The 25,435-nt window shown below is 33.2% G+C and overlaps 1 protein-coding gene across 1 annotated transcript in view; it reads right to left on the bottom strand.

Moving 5' to 3' along the window:
• Positions 1-1,727: 1,727 nt before the first annotated feature.
• LOC112004162 (flavonoid 3'-monooxygenase CYP75B137) overlaps positions 1,728-25,435 on the bottom strand; it is a 46,108-nt gene continuing 22,400 nt past the window's right edge. The window contains 3 exon segments of the mRNA XM_065774275.1: positions 1,728-1,966; positions 1,969-2,253; positions 2,256-2,352. Of these exon segments, the coding sequence (XP_065630347.1) occupies positions 1,728-1,966; positions 1,969-2,253; positions 2,256-2,352 (621 nt within the window).

The raw sequence follows: 25,435 nt of genomic DNA, 5'->3' as shown, positions 1-25,435 counted from the left end.
GCAGAGCTTCTCCTACTTGAACACTAATGCAAAAGGTGGTAGAGCTATATTTAAAAGGGAGCTCCATGCATTTTGATAACTAAATTGAAGTAAATATTTTTACTTAAAATCTTTTCTTTTAATTTTTTTTAGATGTAATATTATTATTTAAAATTTTGTATTCTAGTTCAACAATTTTCTATTTTTTAATCGATAATATTGATAATCTACTTACTCTCCCTTATAAATATGATTAAATATATTTGGGGATCCCTTTAGCTTGCCCCTTTTTTGTGGGTATTAAGGCATGAACTTTGTACGATAAATCATAAATGCAATACATGTTAGGTCACTTATTTTTCTATTGACAAAAGTAGTCAAATAGTATTAACTAGGGCTATCCAGAGACCTGGTCAACCCGACCCACCCGCCGCCACCGATTGGACCTGACCCGCCGCCGACCGAATCGACTTCTCCTGCGATCGGTGATAGGTTTATTCTTCCAAAACCTAAGTTTTCCGAGTTGGGTGTCGGTTTTCTGTCCTCCAAAATTTGTTCAACCTGATCTGACCAACCTAAAAAATTTCCGGTGATATTTAGTAGATCCGGCGAGATCTATACCATTTTCATCAAGATCTTGGCGAGATTTCACTAGATCTAGCCTAGATCTTGCCGAAAATGGCCTAGATTAGGGTGGATCTGGTGAGACATCAAGGATTTTGGCCATTGTTCTTCGTTTTCATGCCGGATTCTTGTCGGATCTACCCCTGATTCTCGCTGTTTTTTAGATTTTCGACCCCGATCGACCTGCTTGGATCCTATTGAAGTTTCAACCTGCTCGATCCGGTCATCCTCTCGGTCGACTGCGAGTTGACATTTCATCCACCTGATCTAATCGGGTCAGTTGCGGGTTAGGCACAAACCCGACCCGGACCAACCTATGGACACCCCTAGTATCAACTTAAGAATTTGGGTAAAATTCAATCAATACCCATATAGTGTGTTTGGATGACATGATTTGGACATTTGAGAAGAGTTTAGGAGTCAAGTTGGTCATTTTTAAAATGTCATGGATTTTGTTGGTATTAGCCCAAACCTCATGAATGTTAATTGTAATTTACCCCAAGAATTTTAAAGCCAAATGTGATGCCACTCTTAACGAAATCAGCCATAACCTGTTGACTAACCTTCCTTTCGTGGACAACTTTAACCCATTTAATAAAACATTTGTACCTACCAATATCCATTTGGATTAAAAAAAAATTTAACCTCTAAACTTATTTTTATTGCATGGGATCCAAATCCCAAGGTAAGGTTCTAGTACAAAGTCGAGGTAATAACTATTAACAAAGATGGGATTGGCTTAGACTTGTCACAAAAAAAGCTTGAACTTTTTATTTATTTGTATTCCTAAATCCTAATAAACTCAACTTTCATTCAAACTCCAATAGTAGCAGAAACAATCAGGTCTGTCTTCCAAGCATCCCAAGCAGAAGCTGGGAAGGAAGAATATATTATTACAACTGATAAAACTATACATTCATATCACAAGAACATTTAGCGAAAGTATGGGCATTGGGCAACAGAATTTAGATCTCTCGTGGGTAAAAAAAGAGTATGAACTGCCAGAGTTACAAACCCCTCATCCCCATGAGTGCAAAGTACCGTCACATAATTATTGTGATCCTATGAACTTATTATATTATCGAACTATATACCCAATGTAGTGATATTAGTATCTTGTTGTCCTATGCATATAGCTCTAAGTTGGATAACCTAGGCGTTGGAATAGCACATAAAGGTGTTGATTTCTCCAAAACAACACCAAAATTTTCTGAAGAATCTTGCTCTATACCATTCGGTGATTTCCACTCGAACAAATGCAACAATGAAGCCAACACATGCATCAACATTCTCTCACCTAAGGGAAGCCCTGCGCACATTTTCCTTCCGACCCCAAACGAAAGATAGTGAAGGCTATTACCGTGTAATCCAATTTGATCCCATCACCCAAAAACCTCTCAGGTCTAAATTCATAAGGATTATCCCAAAACTCTGGGTCCCTATGCGTTGTCCAGACATTCAAAGAGACCTTTGTACCTTTTGGTATTGTGTAACTACCCACATTGCAAGATTGTGTTGGGCAACGAGGCAGTAATAATGGGGCTGCTGGGTGCAATCTTAGCGTTTCCTTTACCACTGCATTCAAATATTCCAATTTGAGTATGTGGAATTCTTCAACAGTATTTCTAATACCCACCACAGTTGTTAATCTTCCTGGGATTTTCTAATAACTTCTGGATGTAGGATCATTTCTGTCATTGCCCACTAGACCATGGTTGGTGTTGTGTCAGTACCACCGATGACGATGTCCTGTTAACACCAAAAACTATCTGGTATAATATTATATATATCAGATATGACAGGTTTTTGGGCATAGATTCATCATTCATTCTTATTAGTGAGAAATAAAATCAAAAAGGTTTAATTATTATTTTGTTCACTAACATTTGCCTTATGGTCAAAAGAGTGTCAAAAGAGTTAAACGTTTTAAATATGTTAATTTGGTCTCTAACTTTTTGGTATTATATCAAAATAGTTTATATCATTAATTATTTTGATACAATACCAAAAGATTAAGAACTAAATTTTTACTACTGCGCACCTTTGGTGTGGTGGTCACTTTATAAATATAAATGCTTGTGAAGTGTGGGGGGCAAGGGCCGGGGGGGTTCAAGTCTCCAAGAGGGTTTCATACACATATATACTTAGATTAGGTTAGAGAAAAAATTCTATTTAAAAAAAAAAAAGAACTAAATTTTTTTCTCTCTCTAATTAAGAACTAAATTGATACTACTATACTAGTACATTTGAAACATTAAAGACCATTTTGACTAAGTTGTACATGGTGAGGTTTAGTTATGTTTTGGAATTTTGGGCCGCATTTAGCACCATAATACCTTCTGATGCAGTTTGCCCAAAAATCTCACTGCACTTCATCTTAATGGATTGGCCACTGTGCAATGCGGCCTGATCTGTGCTAGGCTAGGCCTTTAAACAAAAAAATTTGGGTTAGTTTGGGCCAGCCCAAATGTTTCCCCCCTCCCCCCTTGTTTTGGGCTGATTTAAAGTAGCCAGAGGTGTTTTTAGGTTTAAAGGGGCTAAATTTTTTATTTTTAACGAACCAACTACCTGCTAGTATACACCAGTTACTACTTATAATTATGATAGTAGCTTTAAGAAAAACCATTACAGTTAACTTTCGAGTAAAAAAACACATGACAACTTTCAAAACAATAAATATATAACTTTTTTTTTTTGAGAAAGAATAAATATATAACTTTGTAACACAAATTAACAAATATAACATATAAACTATCCAAATATAAATATAACATATAAAAAAATATAACCAATATAACCTATAAACATGTTAAACAAATATAACCTATAACGTTTTTATCTATACTACTATTTAAGGGATTGCACCTGTTTGGACCGGATTTTTTTTTTTTTTTTTTTGGTTCCAAAATACCCCTATAACCTTTGTTTAAGTAGTGGCAAAACTTAGTAAAAATGCTTCTTTAACTTCCACGTAAAACACTATCTACAAAATAGGAACACACTCCTAGTACACTCACATTGGTTTTCAAACTCAAATTGCTTCTTCTTCAGTTCTCCAATTCTCTCAATTTTGTGTTATTCTTCTTTTCACCATTATCATCATTGTTAAGAAACTCCTCTCACTCACCTCTTTGATTCAGATTTCACTACAAACAACAACAACAACAGTAGATAGATTTGAGGTAAGCTTTTTCTGACTTCAATTTCTCTTTTTGACTTCAATTACTCTCTCTATTTGGCCGTGTTTTGCTTGTTTTTCTTAATCTCATCTCATGAGGGATCTTCTTTTTTTATTTTTATTTTTTATTTTTTTTTATTTTTTTATGTTTATGTTCCTTAATCTCATCTCACGAGGGATATAAATAGTAGTGTTGTACGTTTGTGTTTTTCCTCTTGGGAAGAACACACATATATAGACAAATTTGGCCATGTTTTGCTTATTGTTTTCCTTAATCTCATCTCACGAGGGATCTTTTTTTTTTTTTTTTTTTCCTTAATCTCATCTCATGAGGGATCTAAATAGTAGTGCTGTACATTTGTGTTTTTCCTCTTGAGAAGAACACACATATATAAACGAACAATTAGAGGCGACCTAATAGTTGATTTTACAATTTTTTTTTTCCTGTAGTCTTATATCTTTTCTTTTTGTAGTCTTTTACTTTTTTGAGGGATTTCTTTCTATAGTATTTTTTTTTTTAATGGAAAAGTTATGTGACTGTTTTGTCGAGCACTTCTTCACTTCTTCATATATTCTTAACTTTAATTTTGTTAACTTAAAGTACATAAAGTGAGTGGACGTGTGATGAATTGATGATAAATTAATTGGTGATTTTAGCACAGTTTTTCTCCGGAAAGGTTATGAAAACTTAAAGAATTATGAGGTTATTTTTCTCTTTGCAGCAAGTAATATATTGTGTCTTAATACAAGTTGCAGCAAGTAATATATTAAGTCTTGGATTATCGTTTAGCAAAAAAAAATTCTTGGGTTATCAGATTATGTGTTAATTTTCTTCTCCATGTGTTGGTTTATCAATGAGAAATTAAATTTATGTGGTAGATTTCGGGAATAGGATAATTATTGCTTAATTTGTAAAAAATGATTGTTTTATCTCCAACAAAAAATTATTATTTTATCATGATTTAGATTCTAAAAGGGAAAAAAAAAAAAAAATTAACTCCCACGTATAATAGTGCCTACAAAATAGGACTACACTTTGTTATCATTATCCTTTCCATATCATTATCTTATCTTATCTTTTTTTATTATTTTTTTTCTTTTATTTGGTTAGTTTGATGGATGTTTAAGTATTTTCTCTAATTAATGACTATTTTTTAAAGAATAGGAATGATATATATTGATTTGTCTTTTTTTTTTTTTTGGTGATTATCGGGTTTCACTCATTATTTTAGTGTATGTGTTCCAAGTGGTGCCCTCTCTTCCTCTTATTATTTTTGTTTGTTGTTTTTCTTACATTTAAGCCTTACTCTCTATTTTTTTGTATTTTTTTTAGGGTGACATATCAACAATTTGGTTAGATGGCATAGCAGACACATTGAATGAATTCGGGTGAGCGAAATGGTAGTCATTCTATCAAGTAGTTGTTAAAAAACATTTTTTGTAAATATCCTACATTATGAAATTTAATATTGTCCTTTTTTGTGCCTTTCATTGCACATTTGATGATTTTTAATATTGTCCTTTTTTGTGCCTTTCATTGCACATTTGATGATTTTGTAAGCAATTGTTATATACACAAATTTGCTAAAGCAAGAATGATACTGGAGAACTTGTCCTTAAAGATAAAATTTTAAAATTGTGGTGAAAATTGCTTCTAAATAATAGACTAATTTTTAGGGGTAAAAACTTACACCCTTAAATATATCTTATATTTGATAGTTTAAAATGTTACTTCATTTTAAATTTAAAATTGGTAAAATTTAATCTGATCCAAAATAACTTACCAAAAAACAAAAAGACTCCAAACAAACCATGCCTTTTGAATTTGCATCAAGTGTTACGTGTCCTCAATTTATAAATTTGCATAAACATTTTGTTTGTTTTGTTTTGTTTTGTTTTGTTTTTTTTTTGTTTTTTTTTTTTGTTTTTTGTTTTTTTGTTTTTTTGTTTTTTGTTTTTGTTTTTGGTTTTTTTTTTTGAGGGTGTTGAGTCCTTTAACATTGGTTTCCTATTTTTTTGCAACTTCAAGCAAAAAAAAAAAAAAAAAAAACCCTATGTTTTAGGTATTTTAATAATATGCCAGCACTATTTTATGTTTAATTTTTTTTTTTAAAAAATTGTTTTAAGTATTTTTATTCCTATAATTTTGCCTATTATTTAGATACTAATGCAAGAATGATATTGGAGAACTTATCTTTAAAGATAAAATTTTAAAATTGTGCTAAAATTTCTTCTAAATAAATAATAGACTAACTTTTAGGGGTAAAAACTTACACCCTTAAATATATCTTATATTTGATAGTTTAAAATGTTACTTCATTTAAAATTTTAAAAATTGGTAAAATTTAATCTAATCCAAAATAACTTACCAAATGACAAAAAAGACTCCAAACAAACCATGCATTTTGAATTTGCATCAAGTGTTACGTGTTCTCAGTTAATAAATTTGCATCAACGTTTTTTTTTTTTTTTGTTGAGTCCTTCAACGTTGGTTTCCTTTTTTTTTTTTTTTTTTTTTTTTTTTTTTTTTTACAACTTCAAGCAAAAAAAAATAAAAAATAAAAATCCCAATGTTTTAGGTATTTTAATAATGTGCCAACACTGTTTTACATTTAAAATTAAAAAAAAAAATGTTTTATGTATTTTTATTCCTAAAATTTTGCTTATTATTTAGATATTACTTAGAAGTAATGTTTTCCATGATTTTATACTTATACTAGCCTCTAGCGCGTGCTCAGAGGCTAGTAGTATATATATATATATATATATATAGGTTTGGCCAGTGCTGCTTTTGCACTTTTACTTTGCCCGGCCGGTGGTGCAGTGACTACATTTTGCGTTTGGTTAAAGTACGGTTGAAATCAGGGGCGAAGGCAAGGGGGGTCGAGGGAGGGCAGTTGCCCCCCCTACCTCCCCAAAAAAAATCCTATGTAGTATTGCAATTTAAAATACCTGCCATTTTGACCTCAAACGTTCCATACTCAGAGAATAAATAACACTATTTTGTCTTTTTCCATATATAGGTTCCATAAGAAATAACACAAACATTCCATAGGTATATTTGTCTTTTTAAACAAAACAATGTTTTTTGGGTCCCACTTAATGAAAACCATATTCCTTTTTTTTTTTTTCCTGTCGCATGTTCTTAAGTAACTGCAATTTTTTTTTTCCCCTGGTGCCTTTGTCACACAATTATTTCCTTTGAATTAGGGTATCCACATCATCATAATAATAAATAATAATATTTAAGACCTTTTATATCAAACTAAAACCCTAGCCTCCTAATTGTTTGCTCTTCTATCTTAACTTTTTCACAGTTTCAAACACTTTATTTTTGCCATAGAACAAAATTTTAACTTCTTAGTTCTTACCACTTAAAAGAATAGAGAAAGAAATGTTGAATTTTACCTAACTTTTTAAGAGTATTCAAGGTCAAGAAAGTACAACTTCGTAGGTATATTTCTATATCCTTTATACTTTTACATTGATTTATTTTAAGGAATCAAATCACATGTTTAACTTCTATGTCTTTAAATTAATCTCTTAATTTGATTGTTATTAACTATGAAGTGATTTTATTTATTTTAATTATATAAAATGTGTACTTGTAAGCAGTTGAGATTATGATGAAGCCTAATCAAAATAATGATTTTCAAATCAAATTCTAAACGAACTTGTATCGAGGTATATTTTGCAAATCTTCCAATTGAGTAAATTAAGCCAGTTATGCAAATATAAATTAAAGTTTATATTATATTTGATCTTGTATGATAATTACATTAGTATATAATTGTTTATCTATTTTGTTATTTATATTGATTAGTAATATTTAGATTAATTTTACTTTCAATCTAGTCTTTCAATTTTGCCCCCCCTAAACTAAAATCCGAGCTCTGCCACTGGTTGAAATTGTTTTTTGTATACATAAAACAAACAACCAAAATAGTAACTAAACCAAACTAAAAGGACAAAATACAACATTTTGAAGGTCTTACAGTTTCATTAAAAATATTGAACTCGATAACAAGGATACTAGCAAGTATTAAAAATGGAAAATTAGTAGTTATTTTGAAGTATAATGACGTAATGTTCTCTGCTCTTAAATGTGCAATGGATTTTATTATTAAATCAATTATTAGGATCCACTATCATGTAAGAAGATTGAATACTACGTTTCTTTCTTGTGTGTGTGCGTTTGTTTCTAAAGAAAAAAGAAGAAAAGGTAATTATCTAACATTACCTAAGAGAATATGTTGTGTATAGAACGTGCATAATTCGTCAAACTCTCTCTTAAAAGTTACTGTAGAGTTTGAGTGGGTTTGTGAATTGTGATGTACCCTTATATTAAAACTTAGAATCTCGTTCTCTCTCTGTTGTTATATGAGTGTGTGTTTGTTTCTTAAAAAAAAAAAAAAAAAAAAACAAGAACTGAATAATTTTTCAAATGAAATACCATAAGCATGGCCTTAATTTGTGCCAGGGAGATTGATTTTCCAGTGCCTTGCTCTCTGAAATCTAGGAGGAACTGCATAAAGTCCTTGCCACGAAACTCTCTTGGCCCCTCTTGTTTACGCTGCCCAACTTTTTCCGTTCTATAACACGTTCAAAGATCCTCCCAATCCAAAGTGTTGCCTTCTTCATTTCCCTCTCCACTCCTTGTATGTCAAACCTTGGAAGGATTGGAAAGAAATCCGAAACATTTGGTTTTCCCAATATAACTGTCAGTTGCATGGCTGCTGCACGAAACTCTGCACCAAGATACTAGTGATCATATTAATCACGGTTGAAAACGCAATTACACCAACATTAATTGCTGTTCCAACCTTGCCATACATATCTCTAATACACTTCTTTACCTCATTTCTACTAAGGGTGTAGGAAGCATCAAGGTTCGAGTTACTTAGCATCTCGCGTGCAAATATTTTGCGCAACATGCGCCATTCAGGGCCATAGGGAGCAAATGCGATATCATTTCCACCATATGAGAAAGCCAATGCTGCAACAGTTGGGTTACGATTGGCAAACGTAATGTCATGGACCCATGGTCGCCTACCACCTCTTTTACCAAAGATGGTGAACTTATGATGACACATTGTTTGTGTCCGATCTTAAGCTTATAGATTGGACCATAAATTCGAGCAAGCTCATTAAACGATTGGTGGAGGTTCTTGCCAAGGAATGGGAGGTACCCAACTAAAGGCAAGCCTCTGGGACCTGGTGGCAAGTGGTAATTCCTACTCATCATCTTCTTGAATTCCCATAGGAACGAAAATATACATAGTATTGTAGCCAAAGTAGCTAGCATTGCTTGTGAAGACATGCCTGTTTTGTCACCAGCACTGCACATTTGGATATTGAGGTTAGGGTTAGGAGCAGGTGGGTGCTAAGAAGAAAAATTGAAAAGATAGAAGCATACTCTCTGATATGATCTTAGCATATACTTGTGTCGAAAATTAATCTCAAATACTTGCACATATGCTTCATAGCCCACTAACATAATAATAACTTAACAATTCAGTTATTAGGGCATTTCCAGCGATCTTTCCAAATTTTTATACTGTTTGGAGTGTGAATAGTTCTTTTCACCTTTTAGCTATTTACTTTTTCAAATACACTTTTCAACAAATTTTTATTTTTATTTTTATTTTTTTATTTTTATTTTTTATTTTTATCTATCCTATTTAAATACTATTTCTCTATTCTTTTTTTTTTTAATAATTTTTTTTTCCAATATTCCTTCGTTCATTTATGATGGTTATATTTTTCAAATACCCAATAACCATATTTTTTAAATCTACCAATGTAATATTTTTAAAATTTTCCTAATAATAATTTTTTAAGAAATCTCGTGAAGCACTTGTGGTAACGATATAGTGAGTTGTTGGTCATCTAATTTTAATTAGAAATGCTACATTCATGATATGTTTAACAACACTTTCACAATAAATCCTATGTGATAAGTTATTGTTGATTCTAATTTAAAGTCAAAATTATTTGTTTACTCATCATTAATTTCAGTAACAACCTTCTATTTAAGATTTATTATGAAAGTATTGTGAAAATATTATAGTATTATTTCTCAATTTTAATTTCTTACTCTTTATTTTATTTTTCCATTTCTCTCTTTATTTATTTATTTTTTTATCCATATGATTTCTTCTTCTTTTTTTTTAATTCTTTTTTTCTCCTCCACACATGTATCCCCATTCCCCACTCCTCTTGTTTTTAGTTTTCTACCTTTATCTCTAGCACAGAGAGATGGAGAAAGACCGCAGCACACCTGAGAGAGAAGGCCAGTGGAGATAGAGAGTCGCCAGAAGGAAAAACCTACTAGAGATTGGCATTCACCATGCAGCACCACCTTGTCTGCCTCCCCACCGCTACTCGTCCTCCTCTTCACCGCCAGACTAGGTCAGATCGGCTTGTCAATTTTTTTTTTCTTATTTTCTTATTCTGATTCAACTTTGTTGTTATAATAAGAACTGGATTTTGTTTTGTGTTTGGATTATGTGAGATATTTGAGTCTTTGAGAGAGAAGTAAAGAGACTAAAACAAAGAGATGAGATGAGAGAGAAAGAATTGTTTTTTATTCAGTTGTTTGATTTTTTTAAAGGAGAAAAATTCATTTGGAATTGCTTAAGTGCTTTCTAGGTCAAGAGTGCTATGTAGCAACTCTAAAAAGCAATTTAAAGTTAGAGCATTTATAGTAAGAGAGCTAAAAATTATAGCTTTTATCAACTTAAAAAGAAGTTTTATCTATTTTAACATCTTACTTTCCAATACACCCCACATCAAAGCTTCTATTCTTACATCCATCCCATTATAATAATATAAACCCACCACCAAAAAAAAATATATATATATCAACAGCAACAACCACCATCGTCAATAACCCACCACAAAACCCAATAAAATAAAGCAACACAGCCAGCCACAACAACCACCATTACAATCACAAGCAACCCACTCCTGCTTAGAAACACCACTAAGACCCATCAAGCAACCAAGTAACCCATTAACAACCCACTGTGCCACCAGATCCATCAACAACTCACTGTGCCACTATACCCATCAATAACCCACTGTGCCACCAGAACCATCAACAACATCACTGTGACTCATCAACAACACCACTGAGACCTATTAAAACCGTCACCACTGCACCACCGATAAATAACAACCAAGACCCACTAGCACTGAAACCTACCAAATTAGACCCACATCACCACCAAATCATACCCACATCACCACTATGCCTCATGACCTCACCCACCAAATTAAACCCATGAACCGCCAAACCATAATTGTTGAACCACCAAGAACAAACAAAGAGAGAGAGAGAGAGAGAGAGAGAGAGAGAGAGAGAGAGAGAGAGAGAGAGAGAGAGAGAGAGAAGAGAGAAGAGAGAGAGAGAGAGAGAGAGAGAGAGAGAGAGAGAGAGAGAGAGAGAGAGAGAAGAGAGAAGTGAGAGAGAAAAGAGAAGAGAGAAGAGACTGAGGAAAAAAGAGACATTGGTGAATAAAAAAAATAATGATTTTTATGTTTACCTTCATGCTACAGTGAGTTGTTATTGATAATAGCTCACTATATATAGCTGAAAGCTAAAATATTTTAGATATATCAACTTTGTTGTAGGTATTTTTTTATGGCGGAGGTGTTAAAATAGTTTTTTAGCAATTTTAACACCTTTGCTGTGAGTGCTCTTACAGAGGTTGTTGAAGGGTGTTTTTTGTGAGTTTGCTCTAAAAAATGGCTCTAGAGAGCCTATGAGAGATGCTCTTAGACTGGACATTGTCAAATTTGTCACCAGTCCAATCACACAAAGACACTCAATTACTCTACACCAATCCATTTAGAAAAGTAGGTGAAAGACACAAAACAAGGAGAGTATTTCTATGCAAAACTCACTAGCAACATAAAAAATTAGAATGACTATGTGAAGTGATAAGGGGCAATTTTTTTATTTTTTATTTATTTTAACAGACACGGGCAAGTTGTTTTTTGAGCATTAGCATTGATGATGCTAAAAAACTATATTGCTAATTTTAGCTACTAACATCACAAAAATGGTGCTGCATTAGCATATCTATTGGTAAAAAATTTACCAACTAAGCTGCCCAGCCGCCAGAGACCCACCTCACTGACTCGCTGCCCAGCTGCCAGCCCAACTTCAACCCACCCTCGGGGCCGACCTATCTCGCCAATCTCCCCATCCCTTTTGCCGACAGACATGCCTACAGGTACTTTCTCTCAGCTTTGTCTCTTTTTCCATTTTTCTCAATTTGCTTTTGGCTCTGTGTGTGTGTGTGTGTTGTTGTTGTTGTTGTTGTTGTTGTTGTTGATTTTGCTTTGGGGTTATTGAAAAGATCCTAAATTTGTTGAAGTTTCATTTGTGATTTGTGATCTTATGGTTTTGTGTTGAATCGTTTTGGTAATTTGTTGATCCTAATTTTATGTTTTTTTTAGTGGGGTTTTGGGGGTTTTGAGTGAAAAGATTAGGGATTTGGGTTAGGGTAATGCAACCCTTTTGTTTGGTTACTGAGAAAACAGAGGAAAAGTAAATAATTTGATTGTTAATTGAAATTGGGTTTTGTTGGGTCAAATGGTATTTTTCTTGCATTCTCTGATCAGCCTGAGACTCAGTTGAGGAAAATAGTGTAAAGAGATAGATTGTTGCGCTTATTATTTTTTTAGGTTGTAAAATGGGAAGAATGACTTTACGTTAGGTGGAGGATTTTTGTTTTCTCTGATCCGATGAGTGAACTCGGAAATATAATTAGCTACTTGAAGGGTATGCGATGCATTTGCTTATTTTTGATTTCTCTGATTTGATGACTGTAGCTTTCAATTCATTCTGTTTCTGGGAAATTTATGTTTTTTGTTTCTAATTTATTGGTGTAAATATTAGTTTGAGAATTTTCTGTGTATGGGGAAGTTTATATTTTGTTGTTTCTAATTTATTACAATAAATGGTTAGTTTGGGAAATGTTCTAGGAATTTGTGTTTGCATGGAAGTTTATGTTTTTTGTTTCTAATTTATTGCTGTAAATGTTAGTTTGAGAATTTTGTGTGTGCAAGTTGATGGATTTATGGCATACATTCAAAGTCATGAACGCATTAGAGATCGAGAAATTCATTCTTAACTCTAGTCGGATCTCGTTGAACATTTATGGCAATTGCAAGGCGAGTTTTAGGAACCTTTTTTTTTAATATATATATATATATATATATGTTGAGAAGCATGAGTTGTAGGAACTTGGATGTGTGAGTTATTGATGTGAGTTTTTATTGTAATTTAATATGAGTTATGTATGTGAGTAATCTATAGACTACATTGTTGCAGCTATAATATGTGTTCCATTTTATATGTTTTTTGATAAGGTTCCTCCACTTCATAGTTTACATATATGCTTCATGTAAATGGTTGTTGTCGGGTTGATAGTTTATTCCAAGATTGCTTCCTAACGATTGAGAAATTGTTTTAGTAAAAAAAAAAAAAAAATTGTATGTGTGTGTGTGTGTGTGTGTGTAATTTGGGGTTAGAAAAAAATTATTGTTAAACTAGACGATTATTTGCTATTATGTGGCAGCGGTGGTGGTTGTGGTGGCGGTGGTTGTGATGGTTGTTTATTGTGGTGGATATATTATTTTATTGTAATGGATATATTATTTTATTGTGTTGTTTATATTATTTTATTGTGTTCAATTCAAAAATAAAATAACTAATGTTGAATGTTTTGTAAAGTAAATAAAAAATTATTTATTACACTGGTAAGAAGGTAAAATAGATAAAGTAGTTTTTTGTGGTGCCAAATAGCTAAATTTATGGCTCCACCAATGTGGATACTCAATGACAACTCACTGTAGCTCATAGTTAAACCCAAAAAATAATATTTTATTTCACCTTTTCCCCCTTTTAGTTAAATACTATTTTCTCTCTCCTCACAATCTTCTCTCTCTCTCTCTCTCTCTCAACCAGACTTAGCCAAGATCTATTGTAGGTTGCTTGGTTGGATTTAGTTGTGGCAGCAATGGATGGGCTTTGGGGGTTTATGGTGGAGATGGTGGGTTGCAAGGGTAGTGGGTTGCTTGGTTTTGTGACTGTTTGTGGTGGTTGTTAAGGTGGGTTTGTGGTGGTAGTGTTTTTTTTTTTTTTTTGGTTGCTGAGGTGCTTTTGTGGTGGTGGTTGTTTTTTGTTTAAAAAACAAATCAGATTTGTAGTGGCTTAGTTGTGGTTGTGGCAGTGGGTGGCGATTGGTTGTGGAGGTGGGTGACTATGGCTAGGTTGGATCAATGGTTATGGTGGTGGCTATTGGTTTGCTGGGTTTGTTCATGGTTCTTGCTTCAAAGAGAGATAGAAACAGAGAGATGGAAGAAAAGAGAAAAGAGAAAAAATAAAAATAAAATATTTAAATGAAAGTGGCAAAAAAAAAAAAAAAAAAGATCCGTGAAGTGTATTACAAAATGAGGTAGTAAAATAGATAAGGTAAGTATTTAAGTTTCTAAAACCTAAAAATTTTACATTCAAAAAAATCTTAGTGGGCAAGTTGTCCTTTTGTTTTTGAGAATCAGTGGTTAGCTGCTAAATAAGAACAAGGTACCTGTTAGTATCTTATCTTATTTTACTATTTAAAGCCACAATTTTTTAGGACTATGTGCAAGTACTCCCATAAAAAAAAAAATAAAAAAAATAATAAAAAGAAGAAGAAGAAGAAGAAGAAGGAAAAAGAGAGTTTGTCCCTGGGTGGTATTTTATCAAGGATTTTACTAACGTATGTCCTAAGTATTTAAGTTTCTAAAACCTAAAAATTTTACATTCAAAAAAATCTTAGTGGGCAAGTTGTCCTTTTGCTTTTGAGAATCAGTGGTTAGTTGTTGAATAAGAACAAGGTACCTGTTAGTATCTTATCTTATTTTACTATTTAAAGCCACAATTTTTTAGGACTGTGTGCAAGTACTCCCATAAAAAAGAAAAAAAAAAAGAAGAAGGAAAAATAGAGTTTGTCCCTAGGTGGTATTTTATCGAGGATTTTACTAATGTGTGTCCTAAGGATACACAATAATAAATCAATTCCCTATAAAATGTTTCAAAAAATGGATGATTAATGTATGAGGCACACATTAACCGGATTTTCTTATCATTCTAGCTTATCATTCTAGTTTTTTTCTTTTTTGTGGTGTAACGAAAGGGGGTCTTTTGTCTCTTTCTTATTTTCCTCTTTTTTACATCTCTTCTTATTAGATACAAACATCAATAGCCAGCTTTTGTTCCTTTCAAGTCTCAATCAACAACTACTCATTACTCAATAAAGGAGAGATAGAAAAGTGAGAGGAGTTTTTGAACAACATTAGCTTAGTTTTAAAATTTTAATAAGAAAATTTTATTTTCATATATAATTCTCATCATACGTTAAAATGTCTGAAAATTTATTTTCAATTGAATTACTTGTCATTGATTATATATATTTAAGAAACCAATCTGGAGGTCACATATTTTATGTCAATACAATAAGTTAAAAATACAAATTATTGGTTAAATAGTACATTTTTTTTTTATTCTCTATACTTGCAAAATATTAAGATAATTAGAGACCAATAACTATTTTATTTATAAAATATATCAAATTGTAAATAATATATATAACCAATTAACAAAATTTAGTATACACCATAGACATTGAAAGTGTGTACTCCAATGGTGCACATTTAAATATATTAAACAAAAATGTACATATGAATTTTTGTTAACACACACACACACACACACATATATATATATATATAGAGAGAGAGAGAGAGAGAGAGAGAGATCCATTGGAAAAAAATAATTAGTGCATAGAAGCAAAATGCATCTACCCATTAACAAGTGATCGTGAAATAATACTTTGAAATAAATGCAATGTTTTGATGATATGGAAGGAAAAATGCAAAGTTTTGATAATAGAACCTTAAACCTCTGTGGGTTATAGTTCTTGTTTTATATATAACTAGTTTTAGGCCCGTGCTTTGCATGGATCCCTTATATCGTAAGGAAATTATCTTCATCCTAGAATTTATAATTAGATTTATATTAAAATTTCTAATTGGGCAACAAATTCATGTTTATCGTTGTTATATATATATATATATATAAATATATAGTTTTTTTAGATAAAATAGCACAAAGACAACAATAATAACACGCAGACAGAAATTAGGCAAAATCACATGATGTAAAGAAAAAGCAAATCAATTATATAGAAATTTCCTAAAAGAATTAATAAAACCTCCAAATGTACTATAAAGTTATATTAACCTATACTAAAAACTAAATAGACAACTTCAAATAGAATGCATTCTTGAAATTGAAAGTTGAAACATAGCTAACCTCAAGAAAGCATAATACATGAATGAAAGCTCCACATTGACAACCTCCAAACTTTTAGCAAGAAAAAAAAAAAAAAAAAAAAAGAAAAGAAAAAGACAACCTCCAAAATTAACTGGAACAATTTTATTATGCAAACAATTGTTAAATAGAAAAATTTTGTCCTTTCTGTTCAAGTCATCATAGACTTGTTTTTGGTAAACAGTCATCATAGACTCTATACCATTAGGCCGGTGATAAAGTGATAACTTTTTTGCATGTTTCCCAATTTCTACATGTTTTTCATTTTTTTGCTGAATTATCTCCAATTTTTTTGCTGAATCATGTTTTTCATGCCTAGGTGAGAAGCAAAAGTTTCATACTTTAGTTGTAATCTTTGACTAGTAGTTGCTGGCTTGAACGGGTAGCTAGGTGCTAGGTGCTAGGTGCCAGTTAATATGACTTTTTACTTTGCTTTTAGGGGATTGAGATCCCATGCAATACCTGCGGGTGCAATTCTTTTAACATGAGCTGTTGATTTAATCTAACGGTTATAAAATGGAGCCACATCAGCGATCTGTGTGCTCATCTCTTTGCCAATTCAATTTGCTCTCTCAGTCCTCACCACTTCCTGCCTAAGCTTCTCGTCAAATCCAAAAATTCAAAATATTTCTCTCTTCGAACAAACCTTTGTCTATGGCTGAATCTTCATAGCTATAGCTAGCAGCCACCAAATCCCACACCACCACCACCCACAGGTGATGCTTGTCGACATGGCCTTCTCCTCATGTCAGTTTATTAGGAAATTTAGACTCCAGTTGATAGAATTAACAAGTTTTAAACCTAAGTTGTTAATTAGATTTATTATGAATAAACCTTGTTCAAACAAATAAACATCAATATCAAGTTAATATCATGCACACCGGAATAGTAAATAAGACAAGATATGATGACCCAACAAAACTAATGAAATAAACTCGTTTCACAGTAAAAAACCTGGGGGGAAATCTTCCCGAAAAAAAATTCACTATAGTAAAGAGAAGTTTCAGATCTAGTACAAAACCTTTATCCTTAAACTCTACAATCCCTGTAAATGAATTTACAGCAAAAACCTTCTACCGCTTCAGTACCTTTGAACGCTTCAATATATGAATGCCACCATTTTGCACAGATCTTAGTAAATGACTAACTCCAGCAACTTGAAGAAGGTTGTTGGCTGCAAAGTTCTTCACTTCATCAACAATGAAGATCAAGAAATACTTGGTTACAAAATCCTAATGTGCAAAGGACGCAGTAACTTCTTGCAGAGAGAATAAGGCACTAGGTCACTTTATGCAAGTGTTCTCCATGAATAACGGCCTTTAAAATAAGTTTTATATATGTCTAGGGTTGTGAGAAAAGAAATCTTATACATACATGTCAGCATGAGCTGAAAATCAGATCTGGAAATTCTGATTTCGTAGATCTCAACAGATTCAACTTCTGTCGAGCTTCGTACTTAAATCTCGATAGATACTGTTTCTGTCGAGGTATCTGTCAAGCTTTAATGAACAGTTTTTCTTCACTTGTTTCTTGATCCAATCTTCTTGGTTTTAATACTTTACTTGATCTCTTGTTTCTTGAAGTACTAAACCCATCCTAGATCTATCCAATTACAAGCAAAGTGCATTTTGTCAAAGGATTAGCCAATTACATAAATTATGTCCTTAACAATCTCCCTCTTTGGCAATTCGTGACAAAACCACAACAAACAAATGAATCATGAGAGAAGTCTTAAATCACTAAACTCATAACCACTTGTTGAAGCACAAAATAAATCTAACCTTAACCTAAACTCTTGAAAAACTTTGCAAGAAGAGAGTTCATCGCATGGTAGACTTTCACAACCTGTCATTCTGAAACACTTAAAAAAAACTCATCAAGGCATCATGTGTAAAACAGAAATAAAGATTGCATACATAAAGAAACATGTGTATAAAGAGAGAAAAGAAACAACACATGTAGAGGTAGGTGAAGAAAACATACATCATCATCATCATATATATAAAAATAAAGTACAATATATGTAACAAGATGGTCACAAGATCGGTGTACAATAAGCTAAAAGAAGCTTCTAAAACAATGAGGAGGTAAATATTCCCCGTTACAAAGGCATGTATTTCTCCTCCTAACATGTAGAATCTTAAAAAGAAACCACACTTCCTCCCCCTTTTTGTCATGATTGACAAAGAGTACAAGAAGCTATAAAACTTCACTCAAGAAACATAAAGATGATTAAAGATGATCAAGGGGGCACAAAGAATCCATATAAATACATGAATGTAATGTAAAAAGATGCTATGGATGACAAGATAATAGAAAGATGCAAAACATGTGAAAAACAATGCATGCAAGAAGGTCTCGACAAATCGAGAAGTTATCGAGCGAAAACCCAGAAATCTCGATGGATCGAGGAACTGCCGAGAATCTATCGAGTAGACAGAGAGCTCAGAAAATTTCCTCGATGGATCGACCTATTTGTCGAGAAGCTATCGAGGTCAAACCCAGAAATCTCAATAAAAGAGGTATGTGTCGAGATTTTGTCGAGAAGCTATCGAGGTTGCAGAAAAGAGGTTTTCCAAGGGGGGAAAAACACATAAGAGATGAATACAGCAAGCAATATACTCAAACAAAGATCCAATCAACATGTTAAGCTCTCAAAACATCTCTCAACATATAAGCATAGCATCCATTGATCTAAACACACACACACACACACACACACACACACACACACAACAAGTCTAACTAATTTTATATTTCAAAGACAAGTTAAGATAGTTTAGTGAGTATATATTAACACATGTATTCCTTGTGATGGCCAAATCACATTGTACTAGCATATGTATAAAAAATAGCAAAGAGTATGCGTGTTGTGTGCAAAAACATAGCAATAGTGGATAAATGTCTCATATTATGAAGATTTGAGACTAGAGATAATCAATTACACTCACACATAATCATAACTGCTTGATGGGGACTATCACCTTCGAGGTGCATTCTATAACTCCTACATCTCCTAGAAACACGCTTGTAATCATTTTGAAAAGCATTGTGATTCTTTTTGCTTTTAGTTTGCATTTTATTTATTTATTTATTTTTGAGCATAGCATGCATAGGCATATAAGAGAGAGAAAAGAAATATCCAATTATGTAAGCCAAAACATCACTTTTTACTATGCCGAAGCACACAGATGTTATACATGATTGGCGGGTTTTAGTGATGAGATGGTTATTTATTCCTTTCTCTTAGGATTTTCTAGTCCTTCTCGTCAAAAAGAGTGATATGAGTGTTAAGTATAAGAGATTACTTAATCATACTCATCACAAACATGGGCCACAAAACTCACTTGCTTAGTTGTGCATTGAGATGCTCATCTAAGTTACAAGAGATACAAAGTTTGAAAAACTTTGTTTCAATGGCCATCTAAGGTACACAAGTACCAATACACACAAACACATACTATTTTTGTAATTTTTTTTTTTTATTTTTCTCTTTTTATTTTGAAAAACAAACAAAATAAAGACTAAACAATCAAACAAAAACAGACAAACAACATGAAAGCATGAAAGAAAGATGCAGATGCATGAAAGCATGATTCCAAAAACAGATAAGAAATCAAGCAAGAAAGTCCTACTTTAGATAGAATTACAGTAAAGGATAAACAGAAAAGACAATTAAGTCTTGTTCTCCTTTCTCACCCACACAGCACGAGTCTTTGGCCATGAAGATGAAAAAGCATGTGTCCTAGTATGTCTACTAAAGGACAAAGAAGAATTAGAATTCTCTTGAAATCGAGTTAAAAAAATCAAAGGTTTTAATAGCTTTCCAAACAAAGGTGTTGAACCTTGAGAAGGAACCTGTGACCATTTGGACACTTGCTTTTAAGGATACAACTTAAAGCAATTAGGACGAATGTGTCCAAAAACACCATAATGGTGACAAACATGAGCAATTTTAGGGCTCCTAGACTTCCTTGAGTGAGATCTAACAAAGGATTTAGAATTACACAAATCAGTTATGGATTTCATACCTTTATCATCTTTCTCATATTAGGGCACAAAAAAATTCTTTGATCTAGAAGCCGTGGAAGAGGAGGGCCCAGAGGAAACAACATATCCTAAGATAGAGGACAGACAGAAAAGACAATTAAGTCTTATGCTCTTTTCTCACCCACACAGCACGAGTCTTTGGCTGTGAAAAAGAAAAGGCATGTGTCCTAGTATGTCTACTAAAGGATAAAGAAGAATTAAAATTCTCCTGAAATTGAGTTAAAAAGCTCAAAAGTTTTAATAACTCTCCAAACAAAGGTGTTAAACCTTGAGAGAGAACCTATAACCATTTGGACACTTACTTTTAAGAATACAACTTAAAGTAATTAGGACGAATGTGTCCAGAAACACCATAATTGTGACAAACATGAGCAGCTTTAGGGCTACTAGACTTCCTAGAGTGAGGTCTAACAAACGATTTAGAATTATACAAATTAGTTATGGATTTCATACCTTTATCACCTTTCTCATATTAGGGCACAAAAAAGGTCTTTGATCTAGAAGCCATGGAAGAGGAGGGCCCAGAGGAAACAACATATCCTAAGCCAATCTTATCAGAACTAGGTTTTTGGGTAGACAATACCTCAATAAGTTTTGCACTAGACATCCTCTCTATTTGAGTTCTTGCTTGGCTAAGCTCAACCTCGAGATTCTTGACCTTCTCTTCTAATGAGGTGTTCTCTATAACAAGAGTCTCAACTAACCTTGTAGTCTCATCGAGTTTGATTAACGATTCAACTCTTTCAATTTTTACCTCATTAAGCTATTTTCTACAAAGATGAAAAGTCTTTTCAAATTTTATAAATTCAATGCATAGCTTATCATAGGCTTCCTGAAATGTCAACTCTTTGGGTACTTCATCATTAGAAGAATCCTCACTGTCACTAGTACTCTCCACAATCACCTTATCGGTTGTGGCAGTAAAAGTCATATAATGACCACATTCATCCTTATACTTATTGTTAGGACATATGTGGAACTTGTTAAAACATATTTTATTGTAAATTGGTTAATCCATTGACAAAACGCATTTTACTTGTAATTTGGTAGATCTAGGATGAGTTTAGTACTTCAAGGAACAAGAGTTTAAGTCTAGTATTGAAGCCATACAAGTCTGTTCAAGAAACAAGTGAAGAAGTGTTGTCCATTAAAGCTCGACAGATATCTAAACAAGTTATATCTATCGAGGTTTAATAAGGAATCTTGACAACTGTTCGACAGAAACAATTTCTATTGAGAATTATGAAATTCAGATTCTAGATTTGTTTTCATGCATATCCAAGTGTATTTGTATAGGTTTTCTTTTCTTACAACCCTAGACATATATAAGGATTATTTTAAGGGCCGTCAAAGGTGATGCAAGGTTATGCAACTTGATGCAAAGTCATTGTGCATGCAAATTGTAATCGGAGACAATTTGCCCTAGTTCATCATATTCTTTGTAGAAGCTATTGCGTCTTTGCGCCAAGGGTTTTGTAACCAAGGAGCTTCTTGATCTTCATCATTTGGATGGACTGAAGAACTTTACAAACACCATCTTTCTCTAGTCGGTGTGTTAGTCACGTACTTGGATCCATGCATTGATTGGTTAGTCACGTATTGTGAACCGTGCATTGAAATGAGAGATTGTCACTACATTCCAATTGGGTGTTAGGGTAAAGGTTCAACTGTAGGTTGGTATTAGGTACTGATATTTCTTTTACTTATAACCACTTGTTTTGATAATAGTGGATTATCGGGAGTGGTGACCTTAAATTCACTCGGTGGAGTTTTGCCTCGATGGTTTCTCCCATTTGTAAACAAATCACCTGTGTCAAATTTATTTTTCACTATATTTAGTTTAGTTGGTGATTTTGTTTGTGCTACCATGCTCATTGCATGTAATTGAATTTAATTAATTAACTTGGCTAATTAATTGATTAATTTACCAAATGGGTCAATACATTCTTGGCCTATCACTCATCAGAAAGATCACTTTCAGAATCACTCAAGGTTGTTAGGACACATGTAAATCATATTAGGAACATATGTCAATGTGGAATTGGCTAATCCTTTGACAAAATGCACTTTACTTGTAATTTGGTAGACCTAGGATGTGTTTAATACTTTAAGGAATAAGGCTTCAAGTCTAAATGTTAAAGCCATGCAAATCTATCCAAGAATTAAGTGAATAAGTGTTGGATTTTAAAGCTCGACAGCTAGCTCGATAGATGCATCTATCGAGGTTTAAAAGGTAGCTTTTGCACGATGCTCAACATCTACTCGATAGATACCCTATCTATTGAGATTTAAGGAAACCAATTTTTCAGATTTGATTTCACTCCAATCCATATATACATGTTTAGGCTTTCTTTTCTCACAACCCAAAACATATATAAGGATTATTTTAAGGGCTGTCACAGTTGATGCAAGTGAGTGCAACTTGATGCAACGGTTTGTTTCAAGCATATTGTGACTGAAGACAATTTGTCCTAGTTCATATTTCTCTTCAAGAAGCTGCTACGTTTGTATGTCGTAGGGTTTTGTAACCAAGGAGCTTCGTGATCTTTATCATGTTGATGAATTGAAGAACTTTGTAGCCAACATCTTTCTCAAGTTGGTGGTTAGTTACATACTTGGATCTGTGCATCGATTGGTTAGTCACATACTAGGAGCCGTGCATTGAAAGGAGAGATTGTCACTACAAAACAAGTCCAATTGGGTATTGGGGTAAGGGTTCAACTGTAGGTTGGTATAAGGTACTGGGATTCCTTTACTTATAACCACTTGTTGTGATAATAGTGGATTCTCGGGAGTAGTAACCTTAAAATCACCTAGTGGGGTTTTTGCCTTGGAGGTTTTTCCCATTCGTAAACAAATCACCATGTTAACTTTATTTTCCGCTGCATATTAACTAAGTTGGTGATTTGTTTGTGCTACCACGCTATTGCATGTTAATTAACTTAATTAGTTAACTTGGCTAATTAATTGGTTAATTTATCACAAGGGGTCAATACATTTTTGGCATATCAAAGATAGTAACTAACACTTTACCTTTTGAATTCTTAGTCTTTTCCTTCATAAGATAGTTTGGGTACTCTATCCTCATATGATCAAAACCTTTGCACTCATGGCACTAGATAAAGGGTTTCTCATTCTTGCCATTCCTAGAGGATTCAGATTTCCTAGGGGCTTTATTCTTATCCTTTTTCCTATATTGGAGAAGCTTGATAATCTCATTAGCTATAAAGGTTAAGTCCTCATCCTCATCTTCATCTTCATCTCCATCTCCATCTCCAGAGTCATCACTCTCTTCCTCTATACCTTTAAGAGCCATGTTCCTACTCTTTCCACTTTTTCCCATTTTACCTAATCCCATCTCATAGGTTTGAAGGTTCCGTACACGCTCAGTCAAAGGAATTTGATCAATGTCCTTCACTTCTTCAATGATAGTGATCTTGGCATGTAATCTTTCAGGTAAGGACTTTCCTAACAATTTTGCATTCTACTATTGATTCCCCAAGGTTAAAGGCAGAATTCACAATACCTTGAGTTTAGTATAGAACTCATCAAAGGTCTCATCCTTCTCCATCTTTATTTCTTTAAAACTACTAGTGAGTCTTTGAAGCTTCACAGTCTTTACTACCTTGGTACATTCATTGGTGGTCTTAAGAATGGTTCATGCTTCCTTGGCAACTTCCGTGGATGATATTTTCTTGAATTCCTCATTGGTCACCCCACTAAACAAAGAATTCAAGGTCTTATTGTTGAAATTTGCCGCTTTGATTGTTGCTTCATCCCAATCCACTAGCGCTTCCTTTGGCTTAATCCAGCCAATTTAATAGCTTGCCATACTTTTTCACCAAGAGCCTGCAAAAAAAACTTTCATACGAACTTTTCAGTATGCATAATTAATGCCATCAAATAAAGGAAAAATTAAAAGAGATTATCCACGATCCATGACAACGGGGGTCAAGGATCACACTTAGGAAATTAATCCAATCAGAGTGAACCCGCTCTAATACCACTTGTTCGGAAATTTAAACCCCAGTTGATAGAATTAAAAAATTTTAAACCCAAGTTGTTAATTAGATTTATTATGAATAAACCTTGTTAAAACAAACAAATATCAATATCATATCAATACCATGCACAGTGGAATAGTAAATAAGACAAGGTATGTGACCCAAGAAAACTAATGAAATAAACTCATTTCATAGTAAAAAAACCTGAGGGGAAACCTTCCTGTAAAGCAATTCACTATAGTAAAGAGAAATTTCAGATCTAGTCCAAAACCTTTGTCTCTAAACTTTACAATCCCCACAGAGGAACTTACAACAAAAACCTTCTTCAGAACCTCTAAACTCTTTAATATATGAATGTCACCCTTTTGCACGGATCCCAGTACGTGACTAACTCCAGTAACTTGAAGAAGGTTGTTGGTTGCAAAGTTCTTCGCTTTATTAACAATGAAGATCAAGAAACACTTGGTTACAAAATCCTAAGGTGCAAAGGACGCAATAACTTCTTGCAGAAGAATAAGACACTAGGTCACTTTTCTACATGTGTTCTCCATATATAATGGCCTTTAAAATAAGTCTTATATATGTCTAGGGTTGTGAGAAAAGAAACCCTACACATACATGTTAGCATGAGCCGAAAATCAGATCTAGAAATTCTGATTTCGTAGATCTCGACAGATTCAGCTTTTGTCAAGCTTCGTTCTTAAATCTCAATAGATACTATTTTTGTCGAGGTATCTGTCGCTTTAATAAACAGCTATTCTTCAGTTGTTTCTTGGTCAAATCTTCATGACTTTAATACTTGACTTGAACTCTTGTTTCTTAAAGTACTAAACCCATTCTAGATCTACCAAATTACAAGTGAAGTGTATTTTGTCAAAAAATTAGCCAATTACATAAAATATGTCCTTAACACACACACACACACACACTCTCTCTCTCTCTCATCTGGGTTTCTATGTTTTCTCCTTCTCTCAAGCCCAGCTGTGGCTGAGCTTTTGCTTGCGCCCACACCTATTGCCATTGGCGGTGCTTCTCATCGGCGTCACAACCACTGGTGGCCGTGGGTCCAGCTCTCTTATTCTTTATTTTCTTTCTCTTTTATTTTTTTTTTTCAATTTTTATTTGCCTTTTAGACATGACCCAAACCCCTTTGACACTCATTTTATTTCATTTTGATTAGTTTGATGAATAATATTTGGTTTCAATTTTGATTAG

The sequence above is a fragment of the Quercus suber genome, unplaced genomic scaffold (genome assembly GCF_002906115.3).
Source record: "Quercus suber isolate HL8 unplaced genomic scaffold, Cork oak 2.0 scaffold_89, whole genome shotgun sequence".
Taxonomy (NCBI): Eukaryota; Viridiplantae; Streptophyta; class Magnoliopsida; order Fagales; family Fagaceae; genus Quercus; species Quercus suber.
The sequence above is the reverse complement of the archived record's forward strand: the minus strand, read 5'-3'. Positions and strand labels throughout refer to the sequence as shown.